The 17,890-nt window shown below is 56.4% G+C and overlaps 1 protein-coding gene and 1 pseudogene across 2 annotated transcripts; one reads left to right on the plus strand and one right to left on the minus strand.

Annotated features, from left to right (window-relative positions):
* The first annotated feature begins 208 nt into the window (after nucleotides 1–208).
* LOC147351039 (small ribosomal subunit protein eS25 pseudogene) lies at nucleotides 209–692 on the plus strand (annotated as a pseudogene).
* Nucleotides 693–10,886: 10,194 nt separating this feature from the next.
* Nucleotides 10,887–17,756, minus strand: USH1G (USH1 protein network component sans). 2 transcript variants are annotated; one of them, XM_086356008.1, is made up of 3 exons: nucleotides 17,409–17,756; nucleotides 14,021–15,241; nucleotides 10,887–12,597 (listed from the first exon to the last, which is right to left on the minus strand). In XM_086356008.1, exons 1-3 carry the CDS (start codon nucleotides 17,570–17,572, stop codon nucleotides 12,594–12,596), a joined length of 1,389 nt encoding a protein of 462 aa, XP_086212134.1. In that variant the 5' UTR covers nucleotides 17,573–17,756; the 3' UTR covers nucleotides 10,887–12,593. The 2 variants fall into 2 exon arrangements, with proteins under 2 accessions (XP_086212134.1, XP_086212135.1); XM_086356009.1 differs by lacking the exon at nucleotides 10,887–12,597 and having other exon boundaries at nucleotides 14,017–15,241.
* Nucleotides 17,757–17,890: the final 134 nt, after the last annotated feature.

Genomic DNA, 17,890 nt, shown 5'->3' on the forward strand with positions numbered 1-17,890 from the left:
GAGAAAGGCAGCCTTCTTTTAGAACCGACTTAAAGCAAGAGGGTATACTGCAGGTGGAGATGGCCAGGGGAGGGGCTGTGGGTTGGGAGAGATGAGGGAATAACAAAATCCAAAAGATTTGAATAGACAGCTCACCAAAGAAAAGGTACAAATGACCAATAAACACAGGAAAAGATGCGCTACGTCATTAGTCTCGAGGGAAATGCACATTAAAATCCCAATAAGCAGTGGTTGCAGCTGCTCTCCGGGCTTCGCTATGCCACCCAAGGACGACAAGAAGAAGAAAGATGCCGGAAAGTCGGCCAAGAAAGACAAAGATCCAGTGAACAAATCTGGGGCCAAGGCCAAAAAGAAGTGGTCCAAAGGCAGAGTTCGGGACAAACTCAATAACCTAGTCTTGTTTGACAAAGCAACATATGACAAACTCTGTAAAGTTCCCAACTATAAGCTTATAACTCCAGCTGTCGTCTCTGAGAGACTGAAGATTCATGGTTCCCTGGCCAGAGCAGCCCTTCAGGAACTCCTTAGTAAATGACTTATTAAACTGGTTTCAAAGCACAGAGCTCAAGTGATTTACACCAGAAACACCAAGGGTGGAGATGCCCCAGCTGCTGGTGAAGATGCATGAACAGGTCCTACTAGCTGTACATTTTGAAAAATAAAACTTTATTAAATCAAAAAAATAAATAAAATCCCAGAGAGCCCTTCAGATCCAGAGCATAGCTTAAATTAAATAGCCGGGCAGTGCTAATCCTTGGCAAGGCGATGGGAAGTCACGGACCTCGCATTTGTTGTTGATGAGAGTACAAAGTGGCGCAAACCCTTTGGAAAACAGTTTGACAGTTTCTTGTAAAGTAAATATACACTTACCCTGCTGCTGCTGCTAAGTCGCTTCAGTTGTGTCTGACTCTGTGCCACCCCATAGACAGCTCCCCCGTCCCTGGGATTCTCCAGGCAAGGACACTGGAATGAGTTGCCATTTCCCTCTCCAATGCATGAAAGTGAAAAGTCAAAGGGAAGTCGCTCAGCCGTGTCCGACTCTTCCCAACCCCATGGACTGCAGCCTACCAAGCTCCTCCGTCCATGGGATTTTCCAGGCAAGAGTACTGGAGTGGGGTGCCATTGCCTTCTCCGACACTTACCCTGCAGTGTGTGCTAAGTTGCTGCAGTCTTATCTGACTCTGTGCCATCCTATGGTTGTAGCCCTCCAGGCTCCTCTGTCCATGGGATTCTCTGGAAAAGAATACTGGAGTGGGTTGCCATGCTCTCCACCAGGGGATCTTCCCAACACAGGGATCAAACCCTCGTCTCCTGTGTATCCTGCACAGCACTTCTTTACCTCTGAGACTGAGCCATCAAGGAAGCCCATTGGAGCCTCAGCTTAAAACCATTGGATTCTTTACCACTAACGCCACCTGGGAAGTTCTATGCGCTTAACCTATGACCCAGTAATTCAGCTCCCAGATAGTCAGCCAACAGGAATGAAAACGTATCCATATAAAAACCTGAACCCGAAGGATATTGCAGCATTGTTCATTAGAGCCAAGTTGGAAACAGCCTAAATGTCCACCAACAGGAGAATGGACACACTAAATATGATACCTTCACACAACTTATGCAATAAAAAGACACTGGCAGAGGCAACAGGGTAGATGAACTGATGTAATCTCACAGACATTAGGCGGAGGCTAAGAAGACGCAATTACTGCATGACCCATTTGTGTGAAGTTCAAGAACAGGGAGAGCTAATGTATAGCGATAGAAATCACATCCATCCTTCCCTGGGGAGGGGTGGGTGGGGGGCATTTATTGCAAAGGGATGTGAGGAACCTTTCTGGGAGGGTGGAAATGATCCAGATGGTGATTGTGGTGGTGTTTACATGGGTGTGTATACATCTGTCAAAAGTCACTAACAGGCGTGTGTTTTATTATAGTTAATCAGACCTCAGTAAAGTCGACCAGGGCAAAACCAAAGCAGCAAAGCAGATTTTGCTTCAAAATGGAAAGAGCGTGGGGCTTCCCTGGTGGCTCAGTGGCTAAGACTCTGCACTCCCCATACAGGGGGTCCGGGTTCAATCCCTGGTCAGGGAACTAATCCGGAATCTAGGGTTCCACATGCCACAACCAAAGACGCTGTACGCGGCGACTGAGACCCAGTTCAGCCAGATACATGAATAAAGGCAATTATTTCCAGATACAAAATACTATACATAAAGTAGATCAGCCAAAAGGGATTTACCGTATAGAATAGGGAGCTACGGTTAATATCTTAGAATAACCTACAGTGGAAAATAATCCGAAAAAAAAAAAATATATATATATATGCCTGAACCATTTTGCTGTGCATCTGATACTAACACAGTATTGTAAATCAACTATACTTCAATTTTTTTAATTTTCAAAATCGGTGATAGTTTTTTTAAGAGGTATAATTCAGATGGTAAATGTCACCCATAAATGTAGCACACTGAAGTGTGGGGAAGCAGGGTGAGTCTGGCATCTGAGGTCCCTTGGCCATGGGGTTGACAGCTGAGTGTGTGGGACGGCGGAGTGGATGATTTAGCAAATTCTTCAGTCCTCTCCGTGAGCCGCTTCTGGGTTCTCAGCCCTGGTCCACGGCCTTCTGGCTCCCAGCAAAGATGAGAAAGACCTGAGAACAAAGCTTGGGGTGAAAGGCTCTGGGTGGTTGGCCCAGGCAGCCCTGCTGCCATCGAGGCTCTCTGCTTGGCTTCTCACAACAGGTTCTGCGGGGGCAGGCCTGGGCAGGCTCCTGGCCCTCTGCCCACAGTAGGATGCTAGGCAGAGACAGCCAGGGCTGGGGGCCGTCTACGCCTCCCGGCCACTCTGCTCTAGACCAGCCTCTGCTCCCACCCAACCTCCCACCGTCTGCACAAGACTCAGTTTATGTGAAGAGCACAGCTTTGCAGTCTGGCATGCTTACTAGCTGTGTGACCTTGGGTAAGTTACTCAACCTCTCCGAGCCTTAGTAGCTTCATATACACTACAAAGGAGGGAGATAAATATCAATAGGAGTTTGAATATTTTCTTCCTGTATCCCAACAGATTGTGTGTACACTCCCACTGTAGAGATGACTAGACCACAGCCTAAAGTCTAAATTACTCAGCTTGGTCTTAGAGGGCAGCCAAGTTCTAGCTCCACATCTGACTGCTTGGGGCAGAATGACATATCCCTGACCTCTGACCCCTGGATAGGGATTGCCTTTTCTCACTTCTCTGTCTTTATTCCCAGGGAAATTGTTTCTATTCTCACTGCCCCCCCATCCAAGCCCCACCCATCCTTTGGGGCTCTGGCGACGTCAGCCACTCCTACAAAATTTATCCAGGGTTTTCATATATTCCACTCATTCAACTTTTTAAAAAAATTTATTTATTGATCTAATTTTTGGCTGTGCTGCGTCTTTGTTGCTGAATCCAGGCATTCTCGAGTTGTGGTGAAAGAGAGCTGCTCTCTATTTGCAGTGTTTGGTCTTCTCACTGCAAAGCGTGGACTTTAGCAGTCGAGGCAGATGGGCTTAGTTGCTCTGCAGCATGAGGAATCTTCCCTGATCAGGGATTGAGTCCACGTGCCCTGCATTGGCAGGCAGATTCTCAAATATTGGACCACTGCTCCTACTGCTGCTAAGTTGCTTCAGTCGTGTCCAACTCTGTGCGACCCCATAGATGGCAGCCCACCAGGCTCACCCGTCCCTGGGATTCTCCAGGCAAGAACACTGGAGTGGGTTGCCATTTCCTTCTCCAATGCATGCAAGTGAAAAGTGAAAGTGAAGTCGCTCAGTCGTGTCCGACTCTTCGGGACCCCATGGACTGCAGCCCACCAGGCTCCTCCGTCCATGGGATTTTCCAGGCAAGAGTGCTGGAGTTGGGTGCCATTGCCTTCTCCAACTGGACCAGTAGGGAAGTCCATTCAACCAATTTTATTGAGCATCGATGGTGGCCAGGGGCTCCAGCTCTGTCTTTCCCTTCCTCTGACATCATCATCTCCCCGGTTGCATTATTTTTCTTTCTTTCCTTTTTTTTTTTTTTTGGTCCACATGGCATGCGGGATCTTAGTTCCTTGACCAGGGATCAAACCTGTGCCCTCTGTAGCGGAAGGGCGGAGTCTTAAGCACTGGAGCCCCAGGGAAGCCCCTCCCTCTACAGCTTGTTTTTGACGTCAGCTATCATATACTGCCCAGCAGTGATCCCCCGTCATACTATCTGGCCATAAGATTCAGTGCACTCTGTGTCATCTGCCTGCCTTAATCAGGAAAAGTAACACTAGCTGTTGAAACAAACAACCCCAGGGACTTTCCTGTAGTCCCGAGGCTAAGACCCCGTGCTCCCAGCGCAGGGAGCCAGGGTTTGACCCCGCATGACACAACTCAAAGGTCCTGCATGGTGCAGCAGAGGTCAAAGGTCCCCTGTGTGACTACTAAGACCCAGCCCAGCCGAATAAAATACACCTGTGTGCGTGTGTGCCGAGTCATGTCAGTCGTGTCCAACTCTTTGCGACCCCATGGACTGTAGCCTGGAAGGCTCCTCTGTCCATGGGATTCTCCAGGCAAGAATACTGGAGTGGGTTGCCATGTCCTCCTCCAGGGGATCTTCCCCACCCAGGGATCAAACCCGGGTCTCTTGCATCTCCTGTATTGGCAGGTGGGTTCTTTAGCTCCACCTGGGAAGCCCCAAATAAATAAATAAATATGTTTTTTAAAAAGGGAGACTTTGTGCTTTTTTTTTAAGTTAAAAAACAAATAGATGATAGAGAAGACTCCAGACCCCAAGGGGCTGGGTGCTCATGGACCTACCCAGGCATCAATAATAGCACGAGGGGTGTGGTATTAGATGATGCTGGGTTGGGTCTTCCTGGGAGACTCTGGAGTTCCCCACCCTGGGGCAGCGATGATTCCTCCCTTCTGCCATCCAGATCTTTATTTGCTGGGGTTCATTGGGGTTAATTACTGTTGTGGTTGGGGTAGGGTGGCAGGGAGCGTTGCCTGGGACCCAGGGCCTGGAGGGGGAACCCTGAGAGTCAGGGATGGGTTTGGAGACCTGGAGGGTTGGAACTAGGAGTCTGGGGGGCACAGGGTGGACTAGAAAGACACCTCCTGCCAGCAGGGCAACCCTTTCTGTGCTCCAAACCTAGGTGAATGGGTCTTTAACCCTTTCTTGTCTTCCACCCATTCCTGCCACCCCCCAAATCATCAAAGGCCCAGCTCTGTGAGGCAAGTGGCATTATTCACAGGGGTGGGGCTGAGTGCTCTGGGGGGAAGTGGCCTCGCCTCTGGCTCAGACCTTGGTCAGCTAAGAGTGGGACCAGCACCTGAAGCTTCTGGATCCAGCAGGGCAGGACCACAGGGACGGGGTGTCTCTGCATCAGCCTCGCCTCCAGGGACCCTCCACGGGGTGCCAGTTACCTGCAGCCTCCATCCTGCCATTCTGCAGGGACAAAGCCAGGTTGGTGATGGCCCAGAGGCAGATCAAGGAAGCAAGACCGGTGAGGGAAAGGGGCCCGACCTGGATCCGGTGGGGATGCTGCTGAGGCTCTGGGGCCGTTGTCTGTCCCCACCTCACAGGCATTGAGGCTTCCTCAGCATCTTAGGTCCTTGAAAACCCAAGGCTGGGGCTCTTAGCAGCCCAGCCTCCCGCCTTGTGAGGCTTTCTAAGGGTCATCTGGTCCTTCCCCGCCTGCACCAGGGCAACACCATAGCCAGTGTGGGTGATGACTCTGGGGTATGGAGCAGCCTGAAGAGTTTGTGGGGGGCCTGGGGGGGCCAGTTGCCAGGGCTGGAGCGGAGCGGGGAGTAAGGGCTACGATTCCCGTACACAGGTTCCAGTCCTTGCTGTGTGACCTTAGGTAAGTCACTTGGCTTCTCTGGGCCTCAGTTTTCTGAAAGGGTGATTCGGAGTGGATGAAGGTGATACTATTAATATGCACTTTACCAGGAAGGTAATAAAAGGGCAAAGGTTTGAGGTAGATAGACTATCACAAATGCCATTCCTTGGGCTATGGTAATGATAGCAATGTTGTTATTTTGGCTATTGATATGATTTAAATCTAATATATATTGGTGTCAGTAACAATATTCATAAATGGTTTCCGTTTCCAGTGAGGAAAAGGGCTGAATACCCTCACTTCCTCTATGTTGTCCTCGTCCTTGCCCACGTTTTGTGTGTGTGTGTGTGTGTGTGTGTGAGAAGGGCTGGGGTTCAGGAGTGTGATAATCCCCCCACTTCCATTGTGCATGACTGTGCAGAAGGTGTGCTAACATGGAGAGGGGATTTGGGGGTCAGTCCAGCATGGCACTGCTCTCTGCCACCAGCTCAGGGATGCCCAGGCCTCGCTGGTGCCCACTGAGCCCTCCCCCGTCCCCAGATCCCCTGCCCCAGGTCCCTGGGCTGGTCTCCTGCCTACTGGACGTCAAGGCTGAGCTAAGAGCTTTAGGTAGTTTATCCTCAGGACTGGCCTGTGACGTGGCGTATAATTATCCCCACTTACAGATTTAAATACCGAGGCTTGGAACAGCAAATCAGTCTTCCCAGCAAATATCAGGGCTGGCAGGCCAGTCTGAGCACTGCAGCCCCTAGAAGGGCCCACAGGCCCCTCGGTACCCGGATGGCCCTGAAAGATTGATTCGTCTCTACCCCGTTCGCTGCCTTCTGGACCACCGGCCCTTCTCCCCCTACTGCCCACTCCTGCCCCTGGGGCTCTGACTTTCCAACAAGCCGCTCACTGAGTTAGGGTTGGAGGAAGCTTCGTGGGAGCCCTCTGTTCAGGGTGAGGGCTGGGGCCGGAGCTTCAGCCTTTCAGTCTGAAGGAGCTGGAGCCCTGACAACGGACAATAGATGGGAGGAGTCTCAGATAGGCTCTAGAGGTGTCCCTGGTGGGTCAGTGGCTGAGACTCTGCCTTGCAAGGCAGGGAATGTGGGTTCAGTTCCTGGTCAGAGAACTAAGATCCCACATGCCTTGGGGCGACTAAGCCCATGTGCCACGACTAAGACTCTACGCAGCCAAATAAGTAAATATTAAAAATAAATAAATAAACTCTAGACCAAGTCATGAAGCCCTCTGTGACTGTGCTCTCACACACACACACACACACTCACTCATGTGCACACCTCCCTTCTCTGGAAAACCTGGAAACCCCGAGGCAAAGACAAATGAGCAAAACCAGAGACACACGAGCACACGGAAGCGCACAAACAAATACAAGCTTCACAGGACTTTCTGTGCATTACACCCCATCCTGGCCTGGATCCACATCAGCGTCCTCAGCTGCATCACATATACCCACACACATGTGGGTGCACATGGGCACACATGGCACACGTGTACACACAGGCAGAGAGCCATGACTTGTATAGTTAGAGGCTGAGCAGGAGGGGGCAAAGAGGCCCGTCTGTCCCCCATCCCACCTCCCCAAGTCCTGCCAACTGAGCCCCTGTTCTGACCTCGGGAGCCCCTGAATCACCATTGTGCTGAGTTAGCATCTAGCTCAGTGAATGGGTCTGGGACTGCCATGGAAAGAGCCAGAGTTTGGGGTTTGAATCCCACAGCCCTGACATTTCTGCACTCGGAAGCTTGGTGCTGTGCAATGCTCAGTCATGTCTGACTCTTTGCGACCCTATGGACTGTAGCCCACCAGGCTCCTCTGTCCGTGGGATTCTCCAGGCAAGAATACTGGAGTGGGTAGCCATTTCCTCCTCCAGGGGGATCTCCCCAATCCAGGGGTTGAACGCAGGTCTCCTGCATCGCAGGCAGTTTTTTTACGGTGTAAGCCACAAGGGGAGTCCCGAAGCTTAGAGAAATGACTTAAACCTGCCCGAGCCCCGGTTTCCTTCCCTGTCAGACACAGCCATGACACTGTTTTCCTGGGTTTGCTGGGCCCGCTGTGTAGAAAGTGCTAGATACATGCCCTGAGACAGCAGCTGACCAAGTGCAGCACTGTGAATGGTCCAGACTAAATATCCTGGCTTATGCAGTTCCCAGCAGGTCATTGCCTCCCACCCCGAACCTCAGTTGCCACATCTGTAAAATGGGGCTTGTATATCCTCCTGCCCTCCTGCCCTTGAAGGGGTGGCAGAAGGGATACAGGGTAGGGATCCTGAATTATCCTTAACTTTCTGAGAGCTTGGGAACATCAGAAAACCTTTCTGATACTCAGTATTTTCACCTGTGAAGGATAAAACCCCTCACCTGCCTACCTCACAGGAGTGGGGAAAGCTTTTGGTAAAGCTCAGACAGTGGCAAAACGGGGGCAGGCTGGTGGGTCTGCGACTCCCGCTCCATAAAAGATACTCAGCTCCTTGGGCACCTCAACAGCTCAGACTTCTCCAGGAGTCCTTCCCCACCCTTGGCTAGGGGACGCTTCTACAACCGCTGGCTGGATTGTCAACACCCCTTGCTGGTTTGATGAGGATGGGCTCTGTTTCTTTGTCACATATGGGTCAGAAAAGCAGGACTGCTCACTGGAACTGCCTTGGACTCACCCACGGAGCCGCCAGGACCACAGGTGCAAGGAGCGCCCCGTGGGCCCGTTTCAGACCCCACGCATAGCTGTGGTCATTACCGACTGGCGTGCGCTAAATACCGGGCAGCATAAGTGCTTTCCGTGCATTGTCATCACCCCCTCCCGATGACCTGTGCGGGTGACACTTTCATAACGTAAGATCTGTTTTACAAATGAGGGAACGGACTCAGAGAGGCTGGGTAGCTTGCCTAAGGCAACATCTGGACAGGGGAAAAGCCAGTGTTGCCGCCCAGATCCTGCTGCCTTCTGGAGTACGACCACCTCCCGAGCAACCCAGGCTGGTCTCAGAGAAGGTTACACAGACACACGCTGGGAGGACGGAGTATGGTGCCTCCCGGGACTGTCTAACCTGGGGACAGGCGGCAGCTGGCAAAACAAGGGGCATCAGGCGACCTAGTATCACTTAACTCATTTGGCTGCTCTGTGATCTTTGGCTTGTGGCCTCAGTTACTTCATCCGTGAAAAGAAAAGTTTGTTGGGTCTTCCCTGGTAGTCCAGGGGTGAAGACCCTGCGCTTCCAATGCAGGGGGCCCAGGTTTGATCCCTGGTCAGGGAACTAACATCCTGCATTCTACAGAGCAGGCAAAAAAAAAAAAAGATGTGCCACATACCCTGAGGCCCTTCCTGCCTCTGATTCCTCCCACCATTCCCACCTACTGCAACTCTGCAATCTCATTTATGATGTAATGTCACAGCAGTCTAGCTAAAGCGTCTTATTATTTCTTAAAAAATTAATTTATGTACTTATTTTAGGCTGCACTGGGTCTTTGTCCCTGCAAGGGCTTTTCTCTAGTTGTGGTGAGCGGGGGCCAGTCTTCGTTGCGGTGCTCGGATTTCTCATCGCGGTGGCTTCTCTTGTTGCTGAGCACGAGCTTTCGCATGTGTGGGCTCAGGAGTTGTGGTTCCTAGGCTTCAGAACACAGGCTCAGTAGTTGTGGCACACGGGCTTAGTTGCTCTGAGGCATGTGGGATCTTCCTGACCCAGGGATGGAACCCAAGTCTCCTGCATTGGCAGGTGGCTTCTTCACCACTGAGCCACCACGGAAACCCTAAGGCTTCGTAAGCTGGGGTCCCTGGACCTCTGCCGGCTACAGGAGCTGCCTGGAATCAGGAGGAAAGTTGTGTGTGAGTGTAAACGTGTTCAATGTGCATTTTTCCAGGGCAAGTGTCCATTGTGGCACCAGATTCGAATTCCCCAAAGCTAAGAATCATTGATTAGCATTTTAGAATTTCCCTAACCTCGATCCAAATTTTAAGGGGAATGAGTAGCGAAAGGTGAATCCCTACTGTATAAAACCCCCCTTCACTGTGTTTAAAGTCCCCTTAGGCCTCCTGGAGCCACACCAGCTGCTGCACCCCAGGCTTCCACCCGTGGGGACCCCAGCCCCCACTGCTTCCGGTTAGTTTCGCCTCCACGCCGAAGCTCGGGTCTGTTCCGTATCGTCTTCTGGCTTCCTCACCCCTATGTCCGTCCCCGGACCGACGGCGCCAGGAGGCGGGTCTTTGGTGAGGTAGGTGCAGTGACCAGGACCGCCAGTAGGGGTCACGAGGTGGCAGAACGCCGAGGAACACCCGAGGGCGGCATCTCGAGTCTCTGCATCTTAATTGGTCCCCTTGGCAACCAAGGTGGGGGTGAGGATAGGGGTGATGGGCGGTGAGGAAGGCCTGGCAGCAATCAGGAGGCCTGGGTCTCCTCGGTAGGCCTCAGGTTTCCCATCTGTAAAGTGGAGGGAGGTGGCCTGGAACCTCTAGACGCTCGCTAGGCAATCTTGTGGCTCTGATGTCCTATAAACCTTTCTGATGGTCCTGGAGGGAGGAGGCTGTCTTGAACTGCTCTTGGCAGCAGCACTGGGCCCAGCAACCTTAGGGAAAGAAGCAAAATGACTCCAGGGCTCTTTCCCAGACTTGACTGAGAAAACAGAGCCCATTGTCCTGCAGCCTCAGGGCAAGCCTTACCCCTGGGAGAAAGGACATCCTAAATAGGACTGCCCCACAAGTTTCCTGGGGATGATGAGGGAAATGGAGACCCCACTGGAGGCTGGGGTGGGCTGGGTCTTAAGACCCTCCTCACTCAGCTGTTGGGGGGCTCTTCTGAACCCCCTCTCTCCATCAGCTCTAAATCCTAGGTCGAGAGAGAGCAAGGTGAAGACTTGGGATGAGGGAGGCTCTGCAGAGATGTGTGGGGGCTGCCCTACCATCTATCCCAGGACCCCCTCCCCCCAAGGAAGAGGACCGAGTCCTCATAGACACAAAAAGTCCTTCTCCCGCCTCCATCCTCTTGCTCTCTCCACCCACCCGTGTCCCACCCCCACATGAGTAAAACAAGACATAGTCATGACAAAAACGCAGAATGTTTTCTACAAAAATTATAATGAGCCTGCCGGAGGGGCGCTTCGTACAGTGGTGGGAATTGGGGAGCCTGCCCCACCCCAGCACTGGGAGGACCGGGAGGGCGCCGAAGCCATCTGTGGACAGGGAACTGGAGGGGAAGGCAGCTCCCAGCGCTCCTGGAAAGTTGCATCGGCACCTAAGGGCGGCCGCAGGCCCAGAGAACAGGCAGAAAGACTGAGGCGGGCTCAGGGCAGCCAAGCCTTCAGTGTGGGAACAGGGGCCTTCTCCATCACACCCACCTTGGAGCATGTGTGTGCCTGGGGGCCATCCTCAAACACAGACACACCACAGCGAGGCCTGTGGTGTTCTGTGGGGGTTCTCTCTCCCCTGCCCCAGCCAAGGGGCCCCAGGAAGGAGCAGCTGGGGGCTGTGGCAATGCCCCCCCCCCAGTAGGAGCCGCTTCCCAAGCTGAAGATCAGAGATGGGGGGACCATTGTCGACAGAGAGCAAGGACGCATCCTCATGGGGGTATATGTGCCCCCTGTGTGTGGGCTTTAGTGACTCTCCCACACTCAGGACCTGGTCTGAGGACCCTCTGAGGCTGGCCTTTCCACCAACCTCACCAGCATGACAGGTCAGGGACTCTAGCTAAGCTCTCCCTCACCTGCTACCCATGCAGAACCAGAGAGGCACCCAGAGGCTTCCAGAGCTTGAGCGACATCCACCAACCAACCTCCTGACACAGAGCCCTGGGGGTCTGGGGACAATCAGAGCTTAGACTCTCCACATCCCCAAGGGTCCACCTCGCAGGCCTTGCCCACACTCAGCTGGATACCTGGCTACAACCAGTCTCTGCCTTCCTGGGCCTGCGGGACCCTGAACCAGTTGGCAGATGCCTTTGCCCGGCGCAGAGCATCCCCGCCGGGCCATAATACTGCAGCCAGTTGCTCTAGCACCTTGGATCCACGGCCCTGACCCTCTGGGGTCTTAGGCAGGGGGTAACAGGTTGGGTAACCAGGCTGCACATCCGAGGATAGAGTGAGTGGAGAAGGTCGGCGTGGGGAGGGCCAAGTCAGGCTGGACCCCACGCCGGGGTATGCCAGAGGGCACCAGTCACCCCACCCCAGCCCAGCCTGGCACTCCAACCCCCCACCCCCAGCATGGCCGGTAGAAGGAGGGGAGTTAGCCATGCTCAGTGACAGGCAGGGGACTAAGCTCAGGCATTTGGCTGAAGAGTCTAGCTGGGAACCTCCTCCCTGGGGTGTATGTGGGGAGGGGAGGCAGCCCAAACCCTTCCTTCACAAAAAGGTAGGAGGTGAGTCAGCAGACTGAGCAAGATGACAGGACCCTTGGAGGAGAAGTGACGATGGACCATGGTCCCCAAGATAGGTGCCCCCACCCCCCCACACTTCCATGCAGCTCTAACGGGCACTGGGGCTGGCCTTCCACGAATGCACATGTCCTTTAAGGCCACTCAAACAGATGTGGCTTAGGGACCCTGAGACCCCTCAGAATTGATGTTCTGGGTCACTCTCTTGGCCTTCCAGGTGCCTGCAGGCCATACCCTCTGCTGCAGAGTGTGGACAGGCGTTCAAGAGAAATGACCCGCATGGTCCTTGCTCCGGGGAAGGGGCTGGGGAGCTGCAGGGCTGGCAACTGTGAGGACCTCGTGGTCCCCCTGTGGGTTGTGGCAACTTGCAACTCATTTTGGTCTGGGGAGAGGAGCCCCTGTTACCTGTGGAGAAACAGAAACAGACCTGAGCTAAGAGTCTTTGGAGGCACTACTTTAAGCCAAGACCAACTATTCTGCCCACTTACCTTCCCCGGGCAGGCTGATCGTCAGGGATGCAAAGAGTGGCCTCAGGGTGCCCTCCCATCCCCCAAACTCTAAACCAGAGCCTTTCCCCTCCCCGCCACCCCCGCCCAGCTGTGCAGCGTAAAGGCCAGAGAGACCAAAAGGGGGCGGCAGTGTTTGCTGGGCTTGTGGGACGTTACGACGGAGCGTCAGGGCCAGGCGGGCCAACGATGCTGCCAGTGAGACGGCGGCCCTCGGCTCCCTTGTGGCTTTTTGAAGGTGACAACTCTGCCCTCAAGGCTGCTGTTGGCCCTGATGGGAGCATTTGCTCATGTTCCTGGTTCCAGGATTCAGGGACCAGCAGGTAAAATATCTGCCTTGAGGGTTTGGGCATCTGGAGAGGTGACTAACTGCCACACCCTCTATCCCATGGGAGTCACCCTGTCCCTAGGCTCTAGAGCCACAGGGATCAAGCCCGACTCTCCACTCAGCAGCAAAAGGACCTCCGGCGAGCTACTCTAACCCTCTGAACCTCCACTTGCTCACCTGTCAGATGGGGATGACATAGCCCCTTCACGTGAGAGCTGGGGAGAATTAACTGAGGGAACTTGCACAAGGGCATCTCTAGTACCCAGGAGATGGCAGCGCTCAAAACAGCCTGGCTGTGATTGCCACTGTGTCATCCGTAGGAAGACACCCATTTTTCTCCATTTTGACATCTTCAAAATTGAGATGCATTTGACATCAGCAATGTAAACTGGCAGCTTCTTTGTCAGAATTGGGGGTAAATAAGTGGTTTCCCTGATGGCTCAGTTGGTAAAGAATCTGCCTGCAATGCAGGAGATCAGAGTTCGATCCTTAGGTCGGGAAGATCCTCTGGAGAAGGAAATGGCAACCCACTTCAGTATTCTTGCCTGGGAAATCCCAAGGACAGAGGAGGCTGGTGGGCTACAGTCCACGGGGTCACAAGAGTCGGACAGGACTTAGCGACTCAACTTCAACTTATTCAAGTGGAAAGTGTTAGTTGCTCAGTCTCGTGGGACTCTTTGGGACCCCAGAGACTATAGTCTGCCGGGTTCCTCTGTCCATGGAATTCTCCAGGCAAGAATACTGGAGTGGGTGGCCATGCCCTTCTCCAGGGGATCCTCCCCTCCAAGGGATTGAACCCGGGTCTCCTGCATTGCAGGCAGATTCTTTACCATCTGAGCCACCAGGGAAGCCCCGGTAAATAAGTGAGGCCTCTTGTAATTGATGACCACCTGGTTATTACCTCCCCCGCCTCCCCAAACGGCAGATCCACCCACCCCAGGGAGTTACACACAAGCCCTCTCTTCCCATCCCTGCCGAGGCGCTGTGCACTCACAGCTCGGTGTCTTCCAGGGCCGGCGGGCGCTCCAGCGCCTGCCTCCGCCTCCGCACGGCGCCCAGGATCTTCTTGCGGGGCCCCAGGGGCACGCTGATGCTGCGGAGGTCGAGGTCCGAGCAGAGCATGAGCGCCTCCAGGTCTATCTTCTCCTGCCGCAGGAGGGAGGTGAAGTCCTCCATGTGCAGGGAGGCCAGGAACGTTTCCAGCGGGCTGGTCTCGGGCTCCAGGTCCTCATCCAGGCCCAAGTCCAGCTCGTCCCAGGGCAGCTCCTCCCCGCAGCTGCGGTCCTGCAGGCTGTTGGCACTGCCCAGGCTGTCGTCGTCGAGGCTGGCGGAGCTTTGCAGCCGCCCCCGCGGCGGGCCCGCGCCGTCTAGTGCCGCGTCCTCGCGGCCCAGGCCGTGCAGCCCGCTGCTCAGGTAGTTCCTGCGGAACACCATGGTGCCCAGGCCCGGGCGGGTAAACAGGGAGTCGTGGCCGGAGTCGGTGCTGACCTCCGAGTGCGCAGGCTCGGCCGCCAGCGTGGCATGGGAGACGCTGTCCTCGTCGGAGAGGAACATGTCCCGGAGCGGGGCGCGGCCCCATTCCTTGGGGTTGGCGTAGGTGCCCTGGCGCACGAACATCACGTCGCTGCCCAGCTGCAGGCCAGAGAGCGAGCGCACACTCTTGCGTCCGTCCTCGGAGATCTTGAAGGTGCCCTCACCGCCCTGCTTGCGCCGCTCCAGCTTCCGCTGGATCTTGGTCTTGCCCGCCTTGGCGGTGCCGTGCAGGGTGGCCTGCGAGTAGGGCAGGTGGCCGGCGAGCGCCAGATGCTGCAGCCGGCCGCTCAGGGTGCTGGACGTGAGGCTGGAGAAGCTGAGCGAGTCGGCACGCTCGGCCAGCTCGCGCCGGAAGCGTCGCTCCATGCGCTCGTGGTGCTTGCGCTGCAGCTTGGCGCACTCGCGGATGCGCCGCTCCGCCTCGCGGAAGGCCTTGTCCTTCAGCTTGCCCACCAGCTTGGGGCTGAGGCTGCTCTGCTTGGCCGCGATGGAGTCCAGGTAGCGCACGCACTCCATGTGGCCCTTCATGGCGGCCATGTCCAGCGGCGTGTGGTAGTCGTTGTCCAGGCACCAGATGTTGGCCCCGAAGGACACCAGGAAGGAGAGGCAGTGCAGGTGGCCATTGGCGGCCGCCAAGTGCAGGGGCGTGTTGCCCCAGATGTCGCACTTGTCCGGGTCACCCCTGCGGGACGACACGCGGGGAGGGGTGAGGAGCCATCGCAAACTCAGGCCGACAGTCGGCAGGCAGCAGCTGCAGGCGCGGGAGGTGGCCGGCCTGGTTGAGCTCCCCCCGAGGCACCCCAGAGGGACTCGACGGCCTGAGATCGCTTCTCCGACTCCAGGACACCCGGGACTCGCAGCCCGGAGCCACTGCCCGCACCTAGAGTGAGCCCGCGGTTCCACGTGGCCCAGGCTCGCAGAGGGTGGGGCGACGGAGAAGGCGGGGCCAGGGCCCGGCCTTCCCCTGAGAGCACCGCGGGCTGGGAATCTCAGAGGATAAATATTTGATGCCCAGAGAGAAAGGAGTGAATTATTCATGGTGCCCGGCGGGGAGCTGGCCCAGAGAGGTGGTGGGCCAGGGCCGAGTGCGGGTCTCTCGGCAGGCGTGGGGAAAGCAGCTGCCAGTACAGGAGTGGTGTACTAGTGGTGTGTGCTGGGCCTGAGCCCCCGGGAGTGGGTGATCGGGTGCCTGCGTGTCCCCAGGACCGGCCACGTCTGCAGGGAGCAGGGCCAGGCCTGGCAAGCCCGCGTGTGAGAGCAGGTGTTGGGTCTTGGCCTGGGCCAGGAGGGGAGCGTGGGGGCAGCCAGGACCGGAGGGGAGGGGGCGGGCATCCTGCCACCTGGGCCCAGCTGCTGTCCAGTCCTGGGGCCACCGCATCTTCATGAGCCCCGGGATGCAGGCTGGCTTGGGCCTGTCAGGGGGACCCACGCAGCCCCTCCTTGCCAGACTGTTTCCCCTCCTCCACACTCGCCCCTCCCTCAAGGGCCTAGCTCAGGCCCTCTGCCCCAAGCTAATGAGGAGGCCACCCCGCAGGGCTGGAGGAAGAATAGCTTCATTGTGTGACCGCTCCTCCTCCTACCCCGCAGCCCCCTCCTCATTGCCACTGCTGGTCTTCAGGTCCTGCATGTGGGAATGAGTTGCTGGGCAACAGGCCCACACCCCATCAAGCACCAGCCCTTGCCTTCCGGAGGAGCTGGGGGGCTTGGTGCACTCAGGGGGCCCCCTTTGTCCCCTCTTCCCATGAATTTCTCCAAGGGGCAAGCAGGATCACTGTACCCTCTTGGTGTGGACAGGGACCAGTCCTGGCCTCTTGGAACGTGGCTCAGCTCCTAGTCTTGGGGGCTGCTGTCACCTGCTGCTGGGGCCTGGGGAGCAGCCATGGAGGGAGGGCAAAGGGGGGGGCTCCCCGCTCACCCCAGGCTCCAGCTGCACGCCAGGGCCTGGCACCAAGCCAGCTGGGCCCCTTTGCCTGCACCATGATTTCCCAGGCCCTGAGATGTTCATGTTAACCCTCTAGGGGCATCTCTGGCCTCCCTTTGCCCCATCCAGGCCGCCCTGGTGTCCGGGTCAACCTGGCTTCTCTTTATTAAACCGCTGGGGCTGGCAAGTGGTTCACAGGGTCAGGCAGCCCCAGAGAGCCCAAGTCAGTAGCCCTGGGCACCACATCCCTCAACTGCTACTTCCAAACCCCTTCCCTGGCCCTGACACTTGGATGCAATGCCCACTTGTCCACCCTGGACAACTCCAAAGGGAGGGTGAGGGAGCCCGTGTGGGGGAGGGGGACAGAGGGAGCGAGTTAATGGGGTGGCTGAACCGAGTGGCATTTGGTCCTGCGGTCAGTGCCCATAAATCCCGGGAGTGAGCACGGAGCGAGCCGTGTGAGAACAGTGTGTGGGGGCTGTGGGCGCTGGCGGGGAAGACTCCTTGGGCCCCCGGCTGGGGGGGTGGGGGTGGGCAGTGGGGAGGGGCTCCTTTGGCAGCCCCACTTGTGAGGTTTCTGCTCCTTTTCCCCCACTCTCTCATGCCCTTCGCTCTGGCGTCCTGGCACTACCCACCCAGGTGGCCCCTCCCGCTTCTCCTCACTCTGAAGCCCCCACCCCCACCCCAGGCCCCCTCCTCTCTCAGTCCCACATCCAGGTCACAAATGTCACAGGCCTCAGCTTGTCTGCACCTCCCACAACTGCCAGTCTCCCAGGTCCCACCTTAGGGCCTTGTCCTAGGGAAGGACGTGACTCAGACGAGGTGCGGGGAAGATGCCATAGAATTGGGCGGGAGGTGATCTTAGGGGCTCCAGATGGGCCCTGAGGCTCTTGCCCTCCCCTAAGGGGCCTGGGTAGCCGGCACTCACCCCCGGCTCACAATGAGGCGCAGCGACTCCAGGTTGCCGTGGTAAGCGGCCCAGAGGGTGGGGGTCATGCCGTCCTCGTCGGGGGCGTTCAGCTCCTTCCTGGTGGCCTCCTTGAGGAGTTCCAGGTAGCCGTCCCGAGCCGCCCGGTGGTACTGGTCGTTCATGGCGCCTGACTTGGACGGGGCGGGCCGGGGACACGGGGACGTGCCCCCCGCGGGGGAGGGCGGCGGGGTTAGAGCTGAGGCATGGGGCTGGGGGAGGGGGCCGGGCAGGGGCCGGGGCCGCCAGCCCCTGCCGCCGCAGACCGAGGACGGAGAGCTCCAGAGCCGCCGCTACTCCGACATCTGAGCCGCGCACCCGGCGGGGAGGGTGCGGGGAAGACCGCCCGCCGCCCGGAAGGCCGCCCCGCGCTGCCCCTGGGTCCTAAACTCCCTGCTGTCGAGTGCACGGCAGTGACCCTGCCCCTGAGCCCACAGGACCGG

The sequence above is a fragment of the Bos grunniens genome, chromosome 19, assembly GCF_055505025.1.
Source record: "Bos grunniens cultivar Pamir isolate PY7600 chromosome 19, Bosgru_T2T1.0, whole genome shotgun sequence".
Lineage (NCBI taxonomy): Eukaryota > Metazoa > Chordata > Mammalia > Artiodactyla > Bovidae > Bos > Bos grunniens.

Excerpts from the sequence above, each read along its gene's own strand:
- USH1G (XM_086356008.1), bottom strand. The coding sequence starts at position 17,572 with ATGAACGACCAGTACCACCGGGCGGCTCGGGACGGCTACCTGGAACTC. Across the intron at positions 15,242-17,408 it reads CGCCTCATTGTGAGCCGGGG|GGGTGACCCGGACAAGTGCG; the intron begins GTGAGTGCCGGC and ends GTCGTCCCGCAG.